This window comes from Cheilinus undulatus, linkage group 19, assembly GCF_018320785.1.
Source record: "Cheilinus undulatus linkage group 19, ASM1832078v1, whole genome shotgun sequence".
Classification (NCBI taxonomy): domain Eukaryota; kingdom Metazoa; phylum Chordata; class Actinopteri; order Labriformes; family Labridae; genus Cheilinus; species Cheilinus undulatus.
In genome coordinates, this window is record NC_054883.1 from 40676557 (window position 1) to 40700911 (window position 24355).

Genomic DNA, 24355 nt, shown 5'->3' on the forward strand with positions numbered 1-24355 from the left:
AGTTGCAAAAATTGGCAATAAAATAGGAAATAAGTGGTATTTAATGGCAAAAGGTAGCTTAAATGGGAAAAAAGTGTTGAAAAAGGGCAAAAATTGGATAAAGGTGGCAAAAAAGCAGTGATATAAATGGGCAAAAAATGAAAGAAGTGGTATTTAATGGCAAATGATAGCTTTAACGGGCGAAAAGTGTCAAAAAATGGGGAAAACAGGCAAAAATGTGTTAAAAGTGGCAAAAAATGTGGAAAAGTGGTAACAAGAAGTGGCAAAAATGAGCAGAAAATAGGAAAAAGTTTATTAATTTGGTGAAAAGTGGCAAAAAAAATTTGTGGAAAAGGGCAAAAATGGGATAAATGTGGGAAAAATGGGATGAATGGGACAGTTAAGTTTGACGATTAAAATCTTCTGTATAAGTCTGGAAAACAAATGATCAATGTGATTAATTTCTGAGGTCAAGGTTCCTTTTTTAAGGTTTTCTGGGGGAATAATATTTCAAATTAAGACATAAAAGAGCCACAAATCATCTCAAAAGAGCCACAAATCATCACAAGAGCCACAAATCATCACAAGAGCCACAAATCATCTCAAAAGAGCCACAAATCATCTCAAAAGAGCCACAAATCATCACAAAAGAGCCACATGCTAAGTATCACTGGTTTAGTCCCTCTACTGCCTCTACATTGGACCTTAGAGAAGGTGCGCTCGATTTGCTTACCCAGCTGTCCAGGAATGATATTAACATAGTAGTTCGTGTGTACATTACACCTACTTCGTGGCCACAAATTAGCATTTCGTGCGCACGTTATAGCTATGTCGTGGCCACAATTTCATTTGTTTTTAATTTTGTCATGTCTGGGGATCCGTACATAACAGCTAGCAAACAGTGCCAATAAGAAACGTCACAAAACAATACCCGCTAAAATGACTAAATCCGAGTGAAGTTCCTCGACATGTCTGGAATGTGTGTCATTCATAGACTGTAGAAACGTGTCGTGTCATTTCTTTTAGTGTGTGGGTACGGTTTTTTGTCTTAGTCATCGATTCTGGCCGTGGATCCATCGCCAATTACCGCTCGTGCCCCTGATATAATTCTTGTACTTTCCTTTCCTTCGATAATCTCCGTCAGCAGTCGGACCTATGACTGTTCGAGCCCCAGGGAGGGAATCCCGGCAGCTGATTGGACGAAGCCGGTTTTGAAACGTCACACGGGAGCGTCAGAGTAACTCGCGGACGGGGACGCTCGTTCATTTAAACCGTGTTTGTGAGGGATCAGCACGTGCTCTGGACCTCGACCAAAAACAATATGGTGAGTTTGATTTTGTTATTGATCACATTAATGTGTGTTTTAACATTTATTCCCAGTTTGTCATGTTACTGAAATGCTATTTATCAACAAGAACAACGTGAACAACACAAAACGCTTCTTCTAGCTCCATGTTTGACTCCTGGATTCTTTAACTTATCAGGGGTGTCAAACTCAAGACCCGGGGGCCAAATCCGGCCCACCTGGCCCACAAGATCAGATCATATTCTTATTATAACTGGCTCTAAAATATGAGGTCTGCAGATTTCCTCCTGTATAAAAATGTAAACTACACCTGGATGATATCAAATATCCTTAAGTCATAAAAATGAGTTAAAAATATAAATAAAAAATAATTAGATAAAAAGAAATATGGGAAAATAAATTCATTTGTGTTTTCATTTCATATTTTCATTATTTTTCACAATTATGACTTCAATCTTTCATTTGTGCTTTTATTTTTTTTTAATATTTTGACCTTTTACATTTATCATTTTGACTTTCTGTCTTATATTTTACTTTTTCAACTTATAATTTTGATTCTGATATTTTGGATTTTTTTCAATTTATAATTTTGACTTTTTATCTCATATTTTGACTTTGTAAATTTTATTGTTTTGACTTTTTATCTCATATTTTGACCTGTTAATTTATCATTTGACTTTTTTTTCTCATATTTTAACCTTTTTATTAATAATTTGGATTTTTTATCTCATATTTTGACCTTTTAGGTGAACAATTTTAAATTTAGAGTCGTATTTTTGCCTTAAAAACATGCATGTGACTTTCTTTTTCATATATTTGCCTTTATAAAGCCTTATTTTCACATCTAATTTCATTTTTGACCTTTTGAACTGATAAGTTTGACTTTTTATGTCAGATTTTGGGCCTTTAAGCTGATCATTTTGACTATTTAAATATCAAAATCATCTATCAACAGTGCTAATGTTTCCCCCATAATTTATTACTGGCTAAAATGAGGTTGACCGTTAAACGTGGACTCTGTTGGGCCCTCAGGTCAGACCTTAATGCAGAATCCTGCCCCTTCGGTGACTGAGTTTGACACCCCTGACTTAGGTTATTTTTTATTCTCTTTTGAATAATTTATCTCCCAGAGATCCTGTGTAAAGTGTGACTGAGGATAATTCTGTGATGGGACTTGACTGTCACGTTGTATTATTGATGCCCTTTGCATAACCAAATCCAGTCAAACGTACGTTTCAAGAAGTAACAATGACATATTTTGATTTGCCATAAATCCCCCTATATTTTTGACTTGACCAGTATTAAGGAGCTGCCCCCTTTATCGATTTAATTCCTTTTATTTTGGTTGAATCGATGTTATTATAGTTAACCGAAACTAAATAAGTAAAACCAAAATTCAAAAACCATCTTAGTTAACTGAAACTAAATAAAAACTAAGCTTTACTAAAAGACCCCGAAAACAAACTAAAACTGTATAGTGCACTTACAAAACTAACTAAAATAAAATAAAAAACTGGAGACGAAATCTCCTTAGTTTTAGTTTTTGACACAACCAGACAGACTGGCACCTACACCAGAGTCTGGGGAGAGTAAAATGGCCTGATCTGATTGGTTCACACAGTGGTAGTTTAACTCTGGAGTTTTATTCAAACATCATCTTTAAATAAATAAAATGATAAGTGAAGAGTAGCCTGTTGGAATATGCTTTAAAAATGTATGATGTTCCCTCAGCCGAAAAAAAACTAAAACTAATAAAAACTAAACTAAAACGAAGCATTTTTGCAAAATAAAAACTAAACTGAACTCACAAACCAGCAGTAAAAACAAATTAAAACTAAAGTAACGAAATACAAACTAATGAAAAATCCCAAACTATTATCACCTTGGGTTGAATACATAGTACTATACAAGGACCCCTGATATTAAAAGGTGACACTTTTTAAAACTGTTTTTGCTCGATTCCAAACACCAGCCTATTGCCAGGGGCCTCCAATGTAGGGAAGAAAGTCAGGATGATTCTAAGGGCCCCCAGCTGACAAGGGCCCAAAAATATGATCTGTTTTTCCATATTTAGTCATTAACTTACTGCCTTAAGAGTCTGCTTTCTTCACTCTTCAACGATACAGAAATGTCCTTATTGAAATAAAAGGAATATTCAGGCAGCTTATGTGCACAAATCATAGCTTTAACATTTGATGCTGAATGGTTACACATAACATAAATCTGGATTTTTTTACCCTTTGTTATAGAAATTATAAATGGTTGTCATTATCAGAACCTGTTTTATACCAAAGAAACAAATATAAAAGTCTTAGACACCAAATATTGGGCAGTTTATCGTCTTTAATCATCAAAATTTGCTGACAAATGGCCTAATGTGCACTTTCATTTGGCCCATATTTCTTGGCGGTGAATCCTTAAAGTTTAATATAGGCATTAAAGGCTGTGGATAATACAAATAATAAGGCATTGGTGTTATTTTAAATCATTTAAAATGTTGTTTATTATTATATTTATTATAATTAAGGATTTTTAAGAAGTGTTTGTTCCTTTTTGATTTTGGGGGGTTTTGATATTTTGTATATTAGTTTACTTTACTAGTACAAAGGTGTAACCACATAAAGTAAAAAAAGAGCCAAAAAGTGCCTCCCTCAAACCGCTGGTGCTCATGGAAGAGAATTTATCCGAGTAAAGGCTGGAGGACCAAAGACAAATAGAGTAAATGTCTTTTTGTCTTAGCCTGTTGCTACACTCTTAAAAAGACACAAGCCAATAGGCACTGGTATATTTTCTAGGCCTTTTATATCCTTTAAACCAGTGGTTCACAACCCTGCTCAACCAAAGAGCCATATTGTTGAAAAATACCTTTGCAAGAGCCACAATCTAAGTGGTGAAAAGTGGCCAAAAAAACCCGGCTTAAGTAGCATTAAAAGTAAATTAAAGGTGGCAAAAATGGTCAAAAAGCAGCAAAAATGTTTAAAAAGGAGCTGAAATGGGGAGAAAAAGTGGAAGAAGCGACAGAAAATAGCAAAAATGAGTGAGAAGTGACAAAAAATGAATTACAGGTAGCATAAAATGGTCCAAAAACATGACAAAAATGGCAGAAAATGGTGACAAAGGACAAAAATTAGATAAAAGTGGCAAAAAATGGGCAATAAGATAGGAAAAAAGTGGTATTTAATGGTAAAAGGTAGCTCTAATGGGTGACAACTGGCAAAAAAAGTGTGAAAAACAAAAAAGTTTCCTTTTAGGGTTTTCTGGGTGAATAATATTTAAAATGAAGATATAAAAGAGCCACAAATAGTCACAAAAGAGCCTCATGTGGCTCCAGAGCCACATATTGAGTGTCACTGCTATAAACCAGTCTGAGGGCCTGGACCTGGGTCACTTACATCAGTAATTCTCAGCTGGTGGGTCAGGACCTAAAAGTCAGTCAAGGAAATTTTGTGAGTTAATTTCTTACGTGTCCCTGTGTCAAAAAGTCCATGATGTATGGAAGCCCGAAGCAGCCACTCATCCACATTTTAATTCTGACTGTGTGTCCTGTTATAATGACTGTACTTTGGTTGAGACCGAACAGTAAAAGCTTGGAAAAAATGGAGTTGTTATAACTTAAAAATCCAAAACAGCTTCTTCAAATCTGTTTTTCTGAGCTAAAAGAGTGAACAGTACTTGATCACTTTAAGTATGTTTTGTCATTTTTCTCAAATAATTTGGCATCCATCCATTAACGTGTGGCATTTTTCCAGAATTGGGCATTAGATGCTTTTGCACCGTGGGTGAAGTTACCCTCTCAGTTAGAAAAGCCCTGCCTGTGGGGTAGTAAAATTAACATGGCATGAATGAATGTAATCACAGGAGCAGAGTAAAGTAAAATGTAAGTCTGCATGACCACCCAGGGATTTTGTAATGCTGTGCTTTTTAAAAATGTTCATTTTGTCCTGTCTCCTTTTCCAATCATATTTTATGTCCCATCCAAGGTACAACTATTACATTTTTTATTAAATAAATTTGATTGGTTAAATTAGGGGGTAGTGGACTCCGGAGGTTAAATCAGCTGGGAAAACTGTATTTGTAGAGTTCATGTCATACAAAATAATGTTGCACAAAGTGCTTTAAATACAAAAATATACACATACATGACCCTCAACCCAGCCTAATCCATGCACAAGGCCACAAAGTTAGAAAATAGGTCATAAAAAGGCACATTTGGTCTTTTGTTTTCCCCATTCCAGTGTGTATTTGGGCAGCTATTTTTAATTTTAGTCTTAGTTTTAGTCTTTAAATGAAACATATTTTAGTTTAAGTCACATTTTAGTCACTTCTATTCTTTTAGTTTTAGTCTAGTTTTAGTCGACGAAAACTCAATACATTTTAGTCTAGTTTTAGTCCATAAAAGTCCTCACATTTTAGTCTTTACTTTTAGTCCAAGCATTTATTTTTTTGCCTAAATCTGGTACAAAATCATGGTAGTGTGTTCTCTGCACTCTACTAAACCTGGGGTCCCTGCTTTCTACAGCTGAGAGGCAGAATAGATACAGATGCATTGTTTTAGACAGATTTTCACACAGTGGAGAAATATCATGGATTTTGAACGTCCGACAAAAACTACATTACATTTTAGTCTAGTTTTAGTCATCTTGATGAAAACTAAACTTAGTTTTTGTCAGTTTTAGTCATCACAGATCTATTTTTGTTAGTATTAGTCTAGTTTTTGTCATGGAAAAAAGGCTGTCGACAAACATTTTTAGTCATAGTTTTAGTCGCCAAAATTAACACCGCCCCATTCTTTACATTCGTTACTTTTTTGGAGAATATTTGCAATTCTGTCGTGACCTGTATGCAAATTAAAGCCATTTTTCTTGGATCAGAGCAGCGTTAAATTCATTGACTAAAACTATAACTAAAAATGTTCATCAACAGCCTTTTTTTCCATGACAAAAACTAGACCAAGACTAACAACAATAGATCAATGATGACTAAAATTGATAAAGACTAAGTTCAGTTTTCGTAAAGGTGACTAAAACTAGACTAAAATGAAATGTAGTTTTCATCAGACATTCAAAATCTGTGTTATTTCTCCAGTGTGTGTAAATCTGTCAAAAACAATACATCTGTATCTATTCTGCCTCTCAGCTGTAGAAAGCAGGGACCCCAGGTTTGGCAGAGAACACACTACCATGATTTGGTACCAGATTTAGGCAAGAAAATAAATGCTTGGACTAAAAGTAAAGACTAAAATGTGAGGACTTTTTATGGACCAAAACTAGAGGGGGTGCAGGGCTCTTACTTCTCTGATTTGTCAAAGTTGGATGCACATATATAATTTTTAATGATCATGATGAGAAAAATAATGATAATGTATCAGGACCGTTGCCACCCTAGAATATTAAACAAGAAGGAGGATTCATTCATTCATTCATTTTTACTGTCATTGTACAAAGTACAATGACATTGTTTTTGCAGTTTCATTCAGTGCTCAAGCAGTTTCTCATTAAATATTGAAACTGCACAGGGATAGGGGCTGTTTTTCAGTCTGTTAGTTTTGGTTCTTATTGTCCTGAACCGTCTACCTGAGGGTAGCTGTTGAACAGGTGATGTGCAGGGTGGGATGAGTCCTTCAGGATGCCCAGGGCCTTCCTGTGGCAGCGGGACCTGAACAGCTCCTCTAAGGAGAGGGGAGCACAGCCTGTGATTTTCTGTGCTGTGTTGATGACCCTCTGGAGAGCTGTCATGAAAATCCAAGAAAAATGGCTTTAATTACATGTCATGAGAATTCCTGACATTAAAAAGTCCTAAAATTTTGACATTAGAAACACGCAGATTTCAAGTTTTCAGCATCATAAATTTATTACGATGCAAAGTCAAAAAAGTGAGACACCAAAAACGACTTTCAAGTCAAAAATTCTACGTTTTTGTTAACTTACATTAACAACATTCAAAGAAGTTTTTTTTTCTTGAAAATCACTAGGTCCTCTTTAGAATATCTTTCTTAAGCGGCCCTGATATTGTCTCATAATAATGGACAGGTTATTCATAGATCTTTTGTCAAGAACAACTGGATGTAGGCCTATACCATCGTGGTGTTCTCAATGAAACAATGGAAACTGATATTTAGTTTTTCTAAATGGGTCCTGGGGAGGGGGCCTTAGATCTTCCTAGATATGAGTAGGGGGGCCTAAGGAAAAAAGTTTGGGGACCACTGGACTAAAATGTGACTAAAACTAAAATGCATTGCTTTAAAGACTAAAACTAAGTCTAAAATCAAACTAGCTGCCAGAATTAACACTGGATGAGAGACAAATTATTTAAAAGACAGAGTAGTAACATTAGTTATTGCACATTTGGAACGTAAAGCCAGAAAAATCACTATAAATATCAGGTAAAGTTGATGTAAGATTCCTCAGTCTGCATAATTTCTGTCAGTATCGGGACAGTTTTTTCTCCTGAAAGTCAGTTTACATGCTAAATTAAGTTTTTTTTTAAATTGCTGTCAAGGTCAGTGCATTTCTCTTTTTGTGTTTACAGTCTCTACATGAAAATGCATCAGTGAAGCCTCCTGTGGAGAGATCAGCGGCTGAGAACAAACAGACTGACAGACTGTATCCATCACTGCCTAGTGTCAACAGGTGAGCCCATCACTCACACTTCTTGTGACTTATCAACGAGTTTTATCAATAAAGTTCATCAAAGATCATTTTTGGTTATGTGATTTCATGTTTTTAGGTATGATGCTTTTATGGCGGATCGCTCCGTTGAAGAAAAGCTCAATCCAGCGGCAGTTTTCCATTCTGGTAGTCTCCCAGGAAACACCCAGGTATTACTAACAGATGTAACACTGGAATATACGCGTGTGAGAACGGGATCCATTACACTGCAGTCAGCATGGCTGCAGGGAAATGAACATGTTTGTCTTACTGGAAACAGTAGCAAACAGAAATTCCCAAATTGTCTAAAAGGAAGTCGGACAACACGTTCATGATGAGTATTTGGCAATTCAGTCGCAGATGGTATAGTTTTACAGTTCCTCTTTTTCTCTTTACTCTGCTTCAGTTTGATGCATCAGTGGGCAGCAGTGAGGCCGGATGGAAAGCAAAGATTCTTATTTTGGAGGAGCAAAAACAAGAGGTCAGTACATTCAGAACTGAAGTTTATATTCAACCCAAAACACATAAATGTTACTGTACTTAAATGTCCTCTCTGTTTCACTCAGCTTCTTTCTATTAATGAGAAATGGGCTAAAGAGTACCGCACCATGAGGCAGTATTACAAAGAGAAGGTGAGCAAAGACACAAAGCCATTCAGCACTTTTCAGTTTGTTTGATGACTTCACTCACGTGTTCTTTTCTCTCCTTTACACTCAGGTTCAAGATTTAAAAGCATTACTGCAACACGACTACAGCCAGTTTGAGGAGGAGCTGTGTGAAAGAGGAGACAGGAACACCAAGTTAAAATTCAAGACACTCGAGACTAACAAGAGCACGTTGGTAAATACAGCACATTTTAAATCTAGTTACAATATAAGGCAGTGATATTCAACACATGGCTCTACAGCCACATGTGGCTCTTTTTTGATGATTTGGGGCACTTTTATGCCTTTATTTTGCTGCTTTTTCCCAATTTTAGTCACTTTTCACTAATTTTCCCCAATGTTTTTGCTGCTTTTTGCCAATTTTAGTCACTTTTCACTTATTTCCCCCACCTTTTTTCTGCTTTTTGCCAATTTTAGTAACCTAACACTTATTTTCCCCAACCTTTTTGCCAATATTAGTTGCTTTTCATTCATTTTCCCCCACCTTTCTGCAAATTTTAGACACTTGTCACTCATTTTCCCCCACCTTTTTGCTGCTTTTGCCAATTTTAGTCACTTGTTACTCATTTTCCCTGAACTTGTGCTGCTTTTTGCCAGGTTTTTTACTAAATTTTCTGCTGATTTTTTTTTTTACCATTATTGCCACTTGTAAGTACTTTTTTTGTCATGTATAACCCATTTCTGCCTTTTTTCCTCCACATTTTTTGTCACTTTTCACCCATTTTTTGTCGTGTTCTGCCAATTTTACCCCTGTTAACCCATTTTTGGCCACTTTTTTGCAGCTTTTTTTCACCTATTTTGCCAGCTTTGGCCTACTTTTATTGGTACTTTCACCCACTTTTCACCACTTAGATCGTGGCTCTTGTAAAGGTATTTTTCAACAGTTTGGCTCTTTGGTTGAGTAACACTGATAAAAGGTATTTTCATGGATTAAATCTGTAAAAACATGTATAAAAATGTTATAAAACTTCACAGACTGGTGATGCTGACATCAGCTCTGAGCTACTGAGAGCAGAAAAGGAGGCCAAGGAGCTACGAGAGCAAAACAACACTTTGACCAGAAGAGGGCAGCATCAGAATGAGGAGATTAAGAGACTGCACAAGGTGTGTTCATACCAGCACAAGCATATTAGCTCGGGTCTACTGATCTACTGGCTCTTTTGGCCTTTCATTGACCTTTTTTCCTGATTTCTGATAAGAACTGCTGTATAAGGTAAATTCAGAAAGAAAATTTCATTTAAGAAGTCTTTTAAAAATGTGTTTACTCCAAATCCCTCATTGTAATAGGGATTCACAATATTATCAGCATATCAGTATCAGCAGATTTTAGCGTAATTGGAAGATATAAAGATCTCTGTCCACATTTACAACTAATATATCGGCTGTAAATATTTGCCTTTATAAGCTGAAGAAAATTGTCTATTTATAGTCCTGTGTCAGCTGTTAATATTGGCCTACATGGACTGTTTATACTGGCCTGTATGGGTGGGAATAACAGCCCACATGGGCTGTGATTACTATCCTATATGAGCTGGAAATATAGGCGTACATCAACTATTAATATTTGCCTATATATGCTGGAAATGAAAGGCATATACTGGTTGTTAATACTAGTTTATATGGGCTGTAAATATTAGCCAAAATTTGCTTTAAATATCAGCCTATATGGGCTGGAAAGAATAGCCTATAAGGACTTCAAATACAGGCCTAAATCTGCTGTAAATATCTACCCATTTGGACTTTAAATATTAGCTTATTTGGGTTTTAAATTTACGACTATATGGGCAATATTGATCTATAAAGGCTTTAAGTAGCAGCCTGTATGGGATGTAAATATTGGCCTATATGGGCTATAAATATTTGCCTATAAGGACCTTACATATGTAATGACATGGGCTGTAAATACAGCCCAATATGAAGCCGGAAAAAAAGCCCATTTTAATGTAAATATAGGCCTGTATTTGCTGTAAATATTGGCTTATATGGACTTTACATATTGGCCTATATGTGCTGTAGATACTACACTATGTATGTAGGAAATAAAAGCCTATTTGGACTGCAAATATAGGCTTATTTTTGCTGCAAATATTGGTCTATATTGGCTGTAAATATTGGCCTATATTTGCTGTAAATATTGGTCTATGTTGGCTGTAAACGTTAGTCTATATTGGCTGTAAATATTGCTCTATGTAGGCTGGAAAAAGCCTATTTGGACTGTAAATATAGGCCTATATTTGCTGACAATATTGGCTTTAAATATTGGCCTACATGGACTATAAATATAGCTCAGTATCATCTGTAAATATCTGCCTGTATGGGTGGAAATGAACCACCACTTCATCACCATACAGTCATACTTAACAGTATACAGTTGAACCTTAAAAGTTATCTGGTGTGAATCTTTTCTTTAAAGATGTTTTTATTTGAAGTTGTCCCTTGATATATTCTTGTATTTGTAGAATTTTTGAATGTTTTCCTCTAACTGAATCTATGTGCTTATATATTTTGTGTTTTTTCCTGGCTGAAAAGCAAAAGTTTCTTCTTTGGCACTATAAAGTTCAAGTTAAAAATTCCTGTGCAGATTGAGAGAAAGACAGCAAATCTTTATTTTTTTGCTATAAGAGCTACAATGAGAGTTTATTCCTTTCTAGAATATGTATATTAAATATTGTTAAATGTGTTTGTGCAGGCCCTGGAGGAGGCACTTCAGAAAACACAACCTCTAGAAATGAGCCCTGAAACACTACATGAAGTCTGGAAACATCAGGTGGGTTTTCCTCAACATTTATGTGCATACATGCATCCACACATTTCATTTACTCCCTTTTCCTTTTGACAAAATTTAAGTTATTTTCTCAAGATCTCAATGTATGTATCTAGTTATCTTTAGGTGATAAACGCCTGTTTTTAAATGATACGTTAATTAGTCAAGATTATGAACATGTAATACAGGAAGAAACGAGTCAGATGTAACGAATGGTTGCATGTCCTGGTACGGCTTCCATATTTATGTGCTTGGCTAATCAGCTGCTAGTGCAAGGTAAATTTTTAGACCAGTCCTCTCATTTTACTTTATTAAAGTAGTATTGTAGTTTTTTTTTTTTACACTTTGATACACCATCACCAGGGCTAACTGAAGTACTGATACCATGTTTTCTTGTGGTTTACCTCCAGGCTGAAGTCTACAAAGAAGACTTCCTGAAGGAGCGGAAGGACAGGGAGAAGCTAAAGGAGAAATACTGGGATCTAGAGAAGAAGTATAGAAAAGTTTACAGAGAGCTGCATGTCTTCAAATCTCAGGTAAAACAAGTCATTTTATGTGCTTTTATTCAGCCATGTTTACTGAAGTTAAGACCTCTAAACTGAATCATCTTGTCTCTGTTCATTACAGGCGACACAGACGCCACAGCAGGAACCTGAATGTCACTGCACAACTCCACCAAAGTGTCCAAACTGGGAGGTCCAACACATCAACAAGCACCATATGGTGCTACAAAGGCGTTAAAATGGACTGTGAAATTTAACCGCCTCTCACTCTATTTTTAAAAATGTTTATTGCACTTTATTGACTTCGAAGCTCAGAGTTCATCAGAAGCAGGGTGGGAATTTCCCAGCTCAGCGGGCAGGACCACGTCCATGAAGTGAGCTCGGTTCTGTTTGAGTCTTTGGCCGACCGTCTGCTGCAGGTTCAGCTTCAGGTAGCTTTCGTTGTGGTCGTATCGAGGCCATTCTACTAAGCCGGGTCCATTAGGTGACCTGTAGGGAGCAAACATACTTAATCAGGTTTGGAAATACAAAAAAAGACCTGTGGTAAAGCAGCAAATGGGGAAATCAAATACTCTACCCATTGCATGCAAAGTTGGCAATGTAGGCCATCATGATCCGGCTCAGCTCTTCCTCTTCTTGTGGCACAGGGTCTAAGTGAGACATCAGTTATTTTACTTTCAAAACACTACTGACACAGATCATATTCATCAAAACCTGGAGAAATGAAGGGATTACTCTGTTAAAACTGTGGTTGATTGCAGTAGAGCCAAAGTAAGGTCAAATGAAATGCCTTTACAGATAAAATACCAAAGATCAGCCAATAATCAGTTGATCCCTCATCCTTTGTTTTAAAGCAGGATCTCTGGGAGATAAATTATTCAAGAGAATAAAAAATAACATAAGTCAGGGGTGTCAAACTCAATCACAGAAGGGGCCAGATTCTGAATTAAGGTCTGACCTGAGGGCCTAACAGGGTCCACATTTAACCAAATTGTCAACCTTTTTTTTGCCAACAATATATTATGGGGGGAAAATTAGCACTGTTGATAGATAATTTTGAGATTTAAATAGTCAAAATGATAAGCTTAAAGGCTCAAAATCTGAGATAAAAGTCAAACTTACTAGTTGAAAAGGTAATAAAAATGAAATGAGATGCTAAAATAACGCTTTTATAAGGCACCTAAAAGGTCGAAATATGAGATAATGGTCAAAATAATAAATTGAAAAGGTCAAAATATTAAATAAAAAGTGAAAATAATAAATTGACAGTCAAAATATGAGATAAAAAGTCAAAATTATAAATTGAAAAAGCCAAAATATTAGTCAAAATTATAGGTTGAAAAGGTCAAAATATAAGACAAAAAATCAAAATGATAAATGTTAGAATTCATAATATGAAATAAAAGTACAATTAATAGATTGAAGTCATAACTGTGCAATTAAAGTTTTAAAATATGAAATGAAAACGAAAATTAATTTATTTTCCCATATGTCTTTTTTTCACATTTTTACAGCTGAAGGATATTTGATATCAACAAGCTTAATTTTACATTTTTAAACTGGAGGAAATCTGCAGACCTCAGGTTTTAGGGCCAGTTAAAAATAGAATATGATCTGATCTTGCGGGCCGGGCGTAACTGTACCACTGGCTGGATTTGGCTCGCGGGCCTTGAGTTTGACACCCTTGTTTTAAATCATATCAAAGTTTATAACTCTGTTACGTACCTTTAATCGAGATGTCTCCAGTAAGGAAGGGATATCCGAGGAAGAACGAGATGTCATCATAGTGGTCTGCTTTTACGAAGCTGGGTCTAGTCCCTCTGAACATCTGAGGTGAATGCTGAAACTCATAGAAGTAAACCGGCACGCCTGCATCTGTCAGGAGGAAAGAAAATACATGTAAGGGTTGAACTAACAGGGGCAGTAATTATTTAAAAGTTGCTATAAAATACCTCGATGGTGTGCAGATACTTTGAGTATGGGAAGAACGAGGATCAAGTCGCCAAAAATCTCTGTGAAAGCGTCACGTATGCTCTCTGGAGAGTCGTCCTCTTGCAGGTACTCATTCAGTATGGCTTCATTGGCTCCTGGGGCCTTTGAGAGAGAAAATATAGAGGTTATTTAAGGACAGTGTTGTAACGTTTAAATGAAAAATGTATTTATGAATGTATGGAGAAATCTGAAGGTATATATTGTTGTATTTTTTGAAAATAAATCCTTAAATGTCTTTGTGTGTTTGTGTCAATTCAGATCAAAATACCAGGTGGTCACTTACATGGAAGGGGTAGCTTATTTCCAGCACTGATAACACATCTTCTCTTGTCATACCTTTATCCCATCCAGGAGGTCCTACGTACTGATAGGGACACAGGAAGTAGGTCAACTTATGAGAAGACTCTCAGGCACAAAACCGTTATAAAACTGAAATCTTAGCAAAGAAAAGGTTAATTTCTAGTAAAAGATTATTTGATTAGTCATAACAAAAGCCATATTTACCTAACGAGTCTAGAATATATTCTTATCTAAAGATACCAAACCCAAAAATGAAGTTGTCTGTAATGAGTGAAAACATCTGACAATGCAACAAGCATAAGGTGCACTTGCTCAGTGAATTCAAATTAGATTTTTATATTTAAAATAGCCGTTTCACGTCATTACATGGGACTTATATAAAACTTGCTTGCAACACTGGCATGTATTTCTGCCTATTATGAGAAAGTCAGGCCATTTTTTGCTAACTACATCTTGAAATATGATGATTATCTTACTTTTTCCTGTGAATTTTGCTTATATTAACCCATACTGAGATATTTTTGACTTGAGGGTCAAAAATACACCCTGCTAAAATTCATTGAGGATACTAAACCTTAACAGCAGAAAAACTGAGCTATCTCATCCTGAATCTTTGGAATTTTTTACTTAACACTTGTCCCTATACAAATATACATTATATAACACGCATAAGACTATACACATACACTTGTTAAAGTTCAAAACATGTAAATCCTTAAATGGGGCTGCTGCCAGTGCTTGTTGGTAAGTTTTCATGACCTACAAAAACAAATCAACCTTGAAACGGCTTATACCCATGGGAGCATCCATCCAAACTCATGATTTGTCGCTCCAAGCAGCACAGGAACTTTCTGGAACTTCTGGCTTTTTAAAACTTCCTCCAGGGGGCTTGTCAGGAACACACCATCAACAGCGGGAGCAACAAGGGCTTGAAACTGAAAAAGAAATAGTTCTACTACAATTCTCAATATTTTACAAGGAGATCAATATTTAGATATTTCAGCCAAAAGACAGAAATGGTACTATAGAGCAGGGTTCTCAACCACCCCCAAAATAAAGGTACCAGAGACCGGGGACCCCCACTGTACCTGAAGGTGGTTGAACACAGCCATGAACAATCAAGAATAGTCATGTGGAGACAAGGCCGTCCATAAGGGGGGATAAAGGGGGATGTTTCTGGGACCCAGCCAAACTAGGGGCCCATGGAGGTCAGCAAAACCATGGTCAATTGTGAAGTTAAGCTGTGAAAACCATATTTTATATGTGACCTGAATAATAACCACTCTTATCAACAAACATATATCTTTATTTTTTCACTTAGCCTTCTTTAAATGCAATAATTTTGGTTAAAAACATAATTAAAATGGGTAAACTATTCCTAAAATTAGTAATGTCAAAAATGGTGCAAAAGGTGGTGAAATTGGATTTTTAAAGAACATAAATGGGTTAACAGTAGCAAATATTTGATAAAAGTGGCATAAACATGCACAAAGTGGTAAAAAGGGATTAAAAAGAGCTGAAATGCCTTTAAAGTGCAAAAGAAATTGTTGAAATTAGGTGGAATGGGATGGAATTTTGATATAAACTAGCAAAAATGGGTTAACTGTTTAAAATGGGCAAAAAGGTGTATAAAAAGTGGTTGATTGAGGCAATAATGCGTCAACAGAGGCAACAATAGGCAGAAAGTGGCAGGAATTGGTTTAGAAGTGGCAGAAAAAGGTGATGGAAAGGGTTTGAAATTGACAAAAATAAGTTTTAAGTGGCAAATATGTGCTAAAATAAGCAAAATTGGTGTTAAAAAAAGATAAAAAGGGTTAACGTTTGGTAAAATTGGTGTAAAGTGGCAACAGTGTTGTTTATAAATATTCTTAGTCTTTTAAAGGCATCTGGTGACCCCCTGTTTTCTTAAAGTCCATCATTCTGACCCTGAAGAAGGGGAAAACCTGTCAAAAAGTGGCACCTACCCCTGCTGGCCTGCTGGCATGACAGTGCAACTGCAGTTTACTGAACACTTCCACCTTGTTAAAAACACAGCTGTGGGGCATTTACTTCTAATATTTCACCTTTTTAATTGCACTGAGCATCTCCTCTTCAGTCCTTCCTCTCATACACTGAACAAGTTCCTCATTGTCGTCACTCTCACAGTCGCTCGCACTGGCCATCATCTGCAGGAAGAATGCTTGAAATGAAACATCAACTGTGCACAAATTGATTATAATTATTATTGTATGAACTACTGGAGCTACCTGGGCCAAGGTGAGTGGATCACTGGTGAACTCAGCCTCCAGCGGTACCACTCCACTCATGGGGATAGCCCTGTGAAACAAACCCTCTGCCAGGGGAGACAGCGTCTGCAGAGAGTCAGATGTAAACATCTTTACCCAATATCCTGATGTAGCTTTTAAAATTCTAACCTGAATAACTCCTTTGGGACTCACCAACAAAGAGACGCTGATGCCTGCTGTCCCAAAGATGGTGACTGAGTTTGGGTCTCCATGAAGGGCTGCTATGTTGTCGTGGACCCAGTGCAGACAGGCTATCTGGTCCAGGAAGCCCCAGTTTCCAGGGGCATGTTTGTCTCCAGTGCTTATTTAAAAACAGCAAACATTGACTCATTTTATTAAAACAGTAGTCTCATAAATCTTCAATTAATAGCCCAGACTTTATCTATTCTGGTCTGGGGGGGTCTCTCATGTGTCAAAACATGCAGCAATATGAGGCTAATAAAGGGGCTAGGCCTGGAAGACCCTGTAAGGTGAAATCCAAAGTTTTTGTCTTAACACTCTAGAAATGTTGGAATATGGTTGCTGTAAACATGTGAAAACAGTGACATCTACATGTGACTGAATTCGGGATTTAGACTGTTTAAAAGTTTTTCACCTTTTTCCTGGCTTAGTTTCATGTGGGCGGGGCCAATATGCAAACTCATGATGTCATGAGACCACAAAATTACAATATTTAACAATCAAATTTAAGATAAATGTGAAAGTTAGAAGTTGAAGTGGTCAGCAAACCTAAGAAAAAAATCAAATCATGATATTTAAAAAACAAAATGTGAGACAAACATTGAAAATGGGAGTTTAAAATGTCAAAATATGAGATTAAATTTCAAATTCATGAGTTTTCAAAGTCAAAATGTGAATCAATGTTAAAAATCATGAGTTTCACAGTTTTAAAAAACAAGATAAAAGTCAAAATTAGGAGTTGTTAAAGATCAAAATATAAGATAAAAGTTAAAACCATGATTTTAAAAGGTCAAACTAGGATTTAATGTCAAATTATGAATTTAAAAGGTAAAATATGAGAAAAAAGTAAAATTTATGAGATGTAAAGGTTAAAATCTGAAATAAAAAGTCAAAACCATAATTTTTAGTCATTACTGTGAGATGCAAAATTGAAAATATAAAGAAAACACAAATTTCTCCTACGTTCCTGACTTTTTATCAAACTATTTTTACTGTTTAATTTTTCTAATTTTTATGACTCAGCAAGGATGTTATAAATCATCCAGGTTAAGTTTACATTTCTATACTGGAGGAAATCTGCAGACCTCATACTGGTGGGCCAGTTCTAAGAAAACATCATATGATCTGGTGGGCCGAGTGTAACTGATTTGGCCCCCGGGCCTTGAGTTTGACACCCCTGATCTTGAGGTTTTAAATATCTTACTTTATAGTAAAACATTTTGATCATATTTTAAGTTTTTAAATGTCTTACTTTAACTAGAGTAGATTTTTAGCTCAGTAATTCTACTTAAGTCAGTTCTTACCAAAGTAAATGTGCCTTTACTTTAGAACATTAGTCTTTTACTTCTTCCACCTCTGCAGGACAGTAACCTTAAAATGAAAGAGTCATATCTGTACCTGAGGAATCCTAAAATATTCAGACGATACTGAATGATGACCACGACCACGTTGTGATACGCTGCTAGCGCTGAACCATCGTACTCTGAAGCTGCTCCTGTAGCCAGAGCTCCCCCATGGATCCACACCATCACCTGCAAAGCACTATTTTTCATTAATGCAGCTCATCACCATGCAGCTGGTCTATACGACCTCATTTGTCCACCAGTGTCCTAAAATCAGAGTGGTGTGGACTAACCGGTAGTTTGTCTCCAGAGGCAGTCCCAGCAGGTCTGTACACATTCAGGTAAAGACAATCTTCTGACATTTCTACTGTTGGATAGTTTATAGGAAATGTCTCCCACTCATTTCCCATTGGTTCTGTTTCCTGTAGACATCTTTGAGAAAAGAAAAGTCATCTTATTCAACATGCTACGCTAACAGCTGTTACATGAAACCTACTGGCATGATTAACAGGGGTGTCGTGGTCTCCTCCCACTGAAGTGTGGATCATGCTTATAAAATACCACAAGATGGATTAACTTCAAAAAGCAAACCCTGACTAGACCAACCTTCTCAGACTGGCTTCAGCACTCACAGACCTCTCACCACTCCATCAGAGTGTAGAGAGGGCAATCTAGCAAACTTTGATCTTCACCATCAGATCCTTGGATAATAAATCTTTGTTTTTATTTTATAGCGTCTTTGATAGCTAGGGACACTTAAAATCACAGAAATGGTTGACCTCGGGAGACTGTAGTCTAGCACTTCTCTACTGGAGTGTAAGGACCCAAACGTGGGTCATGGAGTCATTTTCAGTGTGGAGCGAATAGGTCAGGCCAGATACGGGAGCATAGCCGGTTATGTCCTGTACTACTCTGGCATCCTGACAGCCATCATCCATGCCCCATCTAACCAGGAATCTTCCCAGATGACCCTTCCACATCACACACACGTGGACTCTATTAGGTTGGCCCAAATACATTATATTTCAAATTCTTACCATGATTTTAAAAGTACAAGACCGCATCAGAGCAGACATGGTCCGCACCCCCCCAAGGAGGGCCCAGACCCCAGGTTGGGAACCACTGGACTAATCCTTATTTTATGATTTTAACATACTGTCAGTTGCTCTTCTTAGACCTTGTTCCTAGATTGTAAGTCATGGAGGCCAAATGTCACAGCAGGGGCCCAAATCTGAATTCAGGTCTAACCTGAGGACCTAACAGGGTCAAGGTTTAACCAAAAACTGTCAACCGTGTTTTCACAGGGAATGAATTATAGGGAAAATTAAACAGTGATGATAAAGGATTTTAAATTTTCAGAAAAAAAAAAAAAAAAAAAAAGAAGTCAGAATGATTAAATATCACAGCATCAATGTTAATGTGTGTCCATGTAAAATAAATGCTAAATAAATAAATGAGTTAAAGGCTCAAAGTCTGAGATAAAAAGTCAATTTTACAAGTCCTAAAAATCAAGATACAAAATTAAAAGTAAAAAAAAGGTTTTAAAAGGCAAATATATGAGATAGAGACTTACAATCATGAGTTTAAAGATCAAGATATGAGATAAAATACAAAATTCAAGTGTTTCAAAATTCAAAATAGTGACTCTAAAAGGTCAAAATATGAGATAAAATTCTAGATGAGGAGTTTAAAAAGTAGAATTATGTGATTAAAAGTCAAAGTTAAGAGTTTAAAAGGTCACAATATGATTTAAAATGAACAATTGTGAACCTAAAAGGTCACAACTTGAGAGAAAGGGTCAAAATGATTAGTTTAAAAGGTAAAAATATGAAATAAAAGGTCAGAATCCTAATTTTAGGTCATAATCTTGGGATGCAAGATGAAAATATGAAATGAAAACACAAATGAATTTCTTTCCCTCATTCCTGACTATTTCTACTCTCTACTTTTTCAGATTTTTATGACTTAACAAGGGTTTTTTTTTGTTTTGTTTTTTTTAAATCTTCAAGGTTAAATTTACATTTTTATACTGGAAGAAATCTGCAGACCTCGTTCAGGAGAGCCACCTCTAATTAAAATATGTAATGATCTTGCAGGCCGGGTAAAACTGCACCGTGGGCCACATTTGGCCCCCGGGCCTTGACTTTGACACCCGTGATGTAAAGAATTTGTCAAATTAATTGCACTGTCTCTCAAATCATCAGCAGCCTACAATGAACCATAGTGAATACTGAATGAAGGCACAAGCTCTACACTATGCTGGAATTATTGTTAGCATTTAGCTCCTTTAAACTACCATTAGAGAGCTAACTTTTCTGTTTGCATTATCATTTAAACTTCATAAACTTTCCAAAACTACTTCATAATTTCCTGGTTATCATTATTAAGTATTTCTTTCATATAGTACTATTAAAATGCTAATGTTCTTCGTCATTGTTATGTATTTCATGTTTGACAACCACTTGCTAAAACACGGTCGCTTTCTTTCAGTTTGGGCGCTCGGAGCACCTGTAGCCTACCGTAAATCCTCGTCTGGATGCGCAACGGTTTTTTTTAAACTGGCTTTACCGGGATTTTCCAAATGATGAATCACTTGACTGATGTCCTCTGAACAGGTGGAACAAGTTCAGTCAAATTTAATCAAAGCATGTTTACTTAGGCAACATAAAGCCCCTTTCATACTCAAGCAATTCAATGTGCTTTACAGAGTTAAAAACAGAGCATGTAACAGCACTACAAGACAGCTTTTTTGATTAAAACTGTATCGCATCAAAATAAATGGTGATTAAAAGCTCCTGGTTAAAAGTTCCCCGTTTGAACCCACCTCTTGGGCAGCTCCGTGGCACCCCTCACTCCTTCCCATGGCTCAGCTGGTTGTGGGGCAGTAAACCGCAGCTGCCCCAAAGGTGGACGAGCGTATGGGACTCCTAAATACACCTCCACCTGCTCTGCGCCTTTCACTGCCACATATCGTCCTCTCACAGTCCCAGTCTTTAAAGCCACCACAGGTCCAGACCTCTCTAACACACATAATCACAGTTTTTTTCAAAATATCTCTCAAAAATGTATTTTAAGATTTAAATTAAAATTAAATTTAAAAAGCAGGTACTACAGGCACATTTTCATTACATTGTGTGGTAGTTTATTATACTTACCTGTTTCAGCAAAGCAACACTGAAGCAGGAGTGCTGCATTTAAGAAGATGTAAAATGTATATTTTCCCATTGATGCTGATGTCTGGCTCTGTTAAAGTCGCCTCACTTTCAGCAGCAGTGCTTTCTACAGAAATAGGATATCACTGCAGTATTGTACATATCATTTTACCACTGCCTCAGCAATCAAAGTACAGAGTAAATATAAATAAACTGATAACATAGGTAACATAAGGTAAACTGACCACACCTTTTCCATACACATGCCCTTTGGACACACTTAAAAAAGCTTTACAGTGTGGTTCAGCAAGTGAAACCCCATTCATTTTCTCACCTACGGTTTTGTTATTGGCCATGATGTTGTAACCAACCGAAGCAGACATACCACGAGCTACATGAGGGTGAAACAACGCTATATATTCAAGTAGAGGACAACATTTCCTAGTTCATCAATCTCGTGTTGGAGTTTTCACGAGTTTCCGGTAAAGAACTACACTACCCACAATGCTGAGGTGCGTATCGACGTCCCTGATTGGTAGAACCCGCGGTTACCCCGCGAGTTTCCTTTGTTTCTACTACTAGAGTTTGTGGTCACGTTTTAGTTGAAAAGAAAACGTGATTTCGTCTCAAACGTTGAGAAAAGAGTAACCCAGAGTTTTTTGGGGCTAAAACAGAATGAGTCAGTGCGTTTAAGTCTAAAAAAACATTATTTCAATGTATGAAGGGCGTCGCAACGAACTGTGTGATCCGTAGTTCCTTCCCCGGTATGATTATGTACCGCTTTCAGGGGCGGTCTTTTCTTTTAGACAGCCTATGGGGCAAATTAGAGGTGTCAGTCTAAAAGCAGAAGAAGACCCTCCGTTAAGTTAAAACAGTTAACAAAATATCATGATGCATCTCTTTTCTTGTGCCAAAGCCCAGCCTTTACGACATGGGTGTCAAAATCAAGGCCCGGGGGCCAAATGTGGCCGTGGTACAGTTACACCTGGCCGCAAGATCATTTCGTATTTTAATTAGAAGTGGCTCTCCCCAATGAGGTCTGCAGATTTCCTCCAGTATAAAATGTTAAATTTAACCTTGAAGATTAAAAAAAACCTTGTAAAGTCATAAAAATCTGAAAAAGTAAAGAGTAGAAATAGTCAGAAATGAGGAAAAGAAATTAATTTGTGTTTTCATTTCATATTTCCATTTTGCATCCTAAGATTATGACATAAACTTAGGATTTTGGCTTTTTATTTCATATTTTTACCTTTTGAATTCATCATTTTGACCTTTTCTCTCATATTGTGACCTTTTAAACTCCTAACTTTGACTTTTATTCCCATATTTTCAATTTTTAAACTCCTGATCTAGAATTTTATCTCATATTTTGACCTTTTAGAGTCACTATTTTGAATTTTATCTTCTATTTTGAGCTTTTAAACTCTTGATGTTGTATTTTATCTCATATCTTGATCTTTATACTCATGATTGTACGTCTCTATCTCATATATTTGCCTTTTAAAACCTTTAATTTACTTTTAATTTTGTATTTTGACCTTCAGGACTTATAAAGTTGACTTTTTTGTCTCAGATTTTGAGCCTTTAACGCATTTATTTATTTATTTATTTATCATTTATTTTACATAGACACACAGTAACATTGATGCTGTGTTATTTAATCATTTTGACTTCTTTTTTTATCACTGTTTAATTTTCCCTATAATTCGACACCTGTGAAAACATGTTTGACAGTTTTTGGTTAAATCTTGACCCTGTTAGGCCCTCAGGTTAGAGTCTAAATATTTTAGCATGCCTCTTAGTAAAGTGTAACTTACAAAATTATATTAAAATACATTCAGAAAGTGTTCAGACCCCCTTCATCAGTAGTGCTATTTTGAAGCTTGATAGTACAGTCAAATTATTGTTCGTATACTTAGTACCCCATAATGACAAAATAAAAACATTTTTTTTCTTTGCAAATAAATCAAAAAAAAAAAAAGAAAAGAAATATTGTTTTAATACCCTTCACAAACCACTTGAAATTTAGCTCAGGCTCCTCCCATTTCTGTGGATCATTACTGAGATGTTTCTACCTTATTACTGGAGTTCACCTGTGGTAAATAAAACTGACTGGACACCTTTCTATGGAACAGGGATTCTCAACCTTTTCAGCCCATGACCCCAAAAATAAAGGTGCCAGTGACCGAGGACCCCCGCTGTACCTGAAGGTGTCTCAACATGAACATTCAAGAATAGTCATGTGGAGACAAGGCCGTCCATAAGGGGGGGTAGAGGGGGAGGTTTCTGGGGCCCAGTCCAGTTTGACTGGGCCCCATGGTCCATTGTAAAGTTAAGCTGTGGTATATGCTTATCAAAGAAATATCTTTTTAATTCATTTGTGTAGTAAGTAGCCCTCTTGAAAATGTCTATCTCTTTATTAAAAACAGAATTAAATTACATTAAAAATAGCTAAAATTGGTTAACAATGGCAAAAAAATGGTGGGAAAGGTGGTGAAACTAGATTTTAAAAGAATCAGAAATGGGTTAAAATGCCAAAAATTAGATAAAAGTGGCAAAAAATAACCAAAATGAGGCAAAAAAAGGGGTTAAAGTTGCAAAAATGGGCATATTAAGTGGTAAAGGGGATTCAAAAGTGGTTGAACTGGTGTTAAAGTGGCAAAAATAGGTGGAAAGTTGGTGAAATGGGATGAAAAATTGATATAAACTGGCAAAAAGGATTAGCTAAGGCAGAAATAGTCAGAAACAAGCAAAAATGAGCTTTTCAAATTGTGAACTGTGGTTAAAAAAGTGATAAAAGGGGTTAATAGAGGCAATAATGGGTCAACAGAGCCAACAATAGGCAGAGAGTGGCAAGATTTGGTTTAGAAGTGACAAAAACAGGCAGAAAGAAAGTGGTGGTAAGGGTTTAAAATGGACAAAATGAGATTTAAGTTGCAAAAATTTGTTAAAATTAGCAAAATTGGTGGTAAAATGAGATGAAAACAGGTTTAAATTTGGCAAAAATTGGTGTAGAGCAGTGGTTTTCAAAGTGTGAGTCAGCCTCCCCTAGGGGGCGCCACAGAGCTTCAGGGGAGGCGCAGAACCATGAACCTGAAAAAAGGTGAATTGCTTTGCAAACCTCTGCTGTGCACTGAGCAAAATGGATAGACTTGCAGTTACTATAAGGACTATGATTTAGAGCAGTGTTCCTCAACCAAAGAGCAAAAATGTTGAAAAATACCTTTGCAAGAGCCACA

The 24355-nt window shown here is 36.4% G+C and overlaps 2 protein-coding genes across 4 annotated transcripts; one reads left to right on the forward strand and one right to left on the reverse strand.

Moving 5' to 3' along the window:
* Nucleotides 1–1214: 1214 nt before the first annotated feature.
* On the forward strand, nt 1215–12129 carry LOC121527529 (TNFAIP3-interacting protein 1-like). Its single transcript, XM_041814528.1, has 10 exons — nt 1215–1303; nt 7814–7914; nt 8012–8102; nt 8339–8413; nt 8499–8564; nt 8650–8772; nt 9573–9701; nt 11287–11364; nt 11772–11897; nt 11989–12129. The coding sequence occupies exons 1-10, from the start codon at nt 1301–1303 to the stop codon at nt 12100–12102; spliced, it is 906 nt and encodes a 301-aa protein (XP_041670462.1). The 5' UTR covers nt 1215–1300; the 3' UTR covers nt 12103–12129.
* Nucleotides 12130–12175: 46 nt separating this feature from the next.
* Nucleotides 12176–21954, reverse strand: LOC121527527 (carboxylesterase 5A-like). Of its 3 annotated transcripts, none has more exons than XM_041814525.1 (14): nt 21451–21954; nt 21120–21152; nt 20789–20984; nt 18258–18396; nt 18020–18153; nt 16595–16742; nt 16403–16507; nt 16220–16321; nt 14951–15091; nt 14140–14220; nt 13817–13958; nt 13590–13739; nt 12442–12514; nt 12176–12353 (listed from the first exon to the last, which is right to left on the reverse strand). In XM_041814525.1, exons 1-14 carry the CDS (start codon nt 21497–21499, stop codon nt 12176–12178), a joined length of 1671 nt encoding a protein of 556 aa, XP_041670459.1. In that variant the 5' UTR covers nt 21500–21954. The 3 variants fall into 3 exon arrangements, with proteins under 3 accessions (XP_041670459.1, XP_041670461.1, XP_041670460.1); XM_041814527.1 differs by having other exon boundaries at nt 21120–21243; nt 21455–21953; XM_041814526.1 differs by having other exon boundaries at nt 21120–21243; nt 21451–21952.
* Between the last annotated feature and the right edge of the window lie 2401 nt (nt 21955–24355).

What these genes read in the sequence shown, in the direction of transcription:
- LOC121527529 (XM_041814528.1), top strand. An exon ending in GGCAGTATTACAAAGAGAAG is followed by an intron (nt 8,565 to 8,649) that starts GTGAGCAAAGAC and finishes CTTTACACTCAG; the next exon opens with GTTCAAGATTTAAAAGCATT. An exon ending in ATGAAGTCTGGAAACATCAG is followed by an intron (nt 11,365 to 11,771) that starts GTGGGTTTTCCT and finishes GTTTACCTCCAG; the next exon opens with GCTGAAGTCTACAAAGAAGA.
- LOC121527527 (XM_041814525.1), bottom strand. Translation starts at nt 21,499, where the DNA reads ATGTCTGCTTCGGTTGGTTACAACATCATGGCCAATAACAAAACCGTA. An exon ending in GCCACGGAGCTGCCCAAGAG is followed by an intron (nt 18,397 to 20,788) that starts GTGGGTTCAAAC and finishes CTTTTCTCAAAG; the next exon opens with ATGTCTACAGGAAACAGAAC. An exon ending in TGGAGACATCTCGATTAAAG is followed by an intron (nt 12,515 to 13,589) that starts GTACGTAACAGA and finishes TGTCTCACTTAG; the next exon opens with ACCCTGTGCCACAAGAAGAG.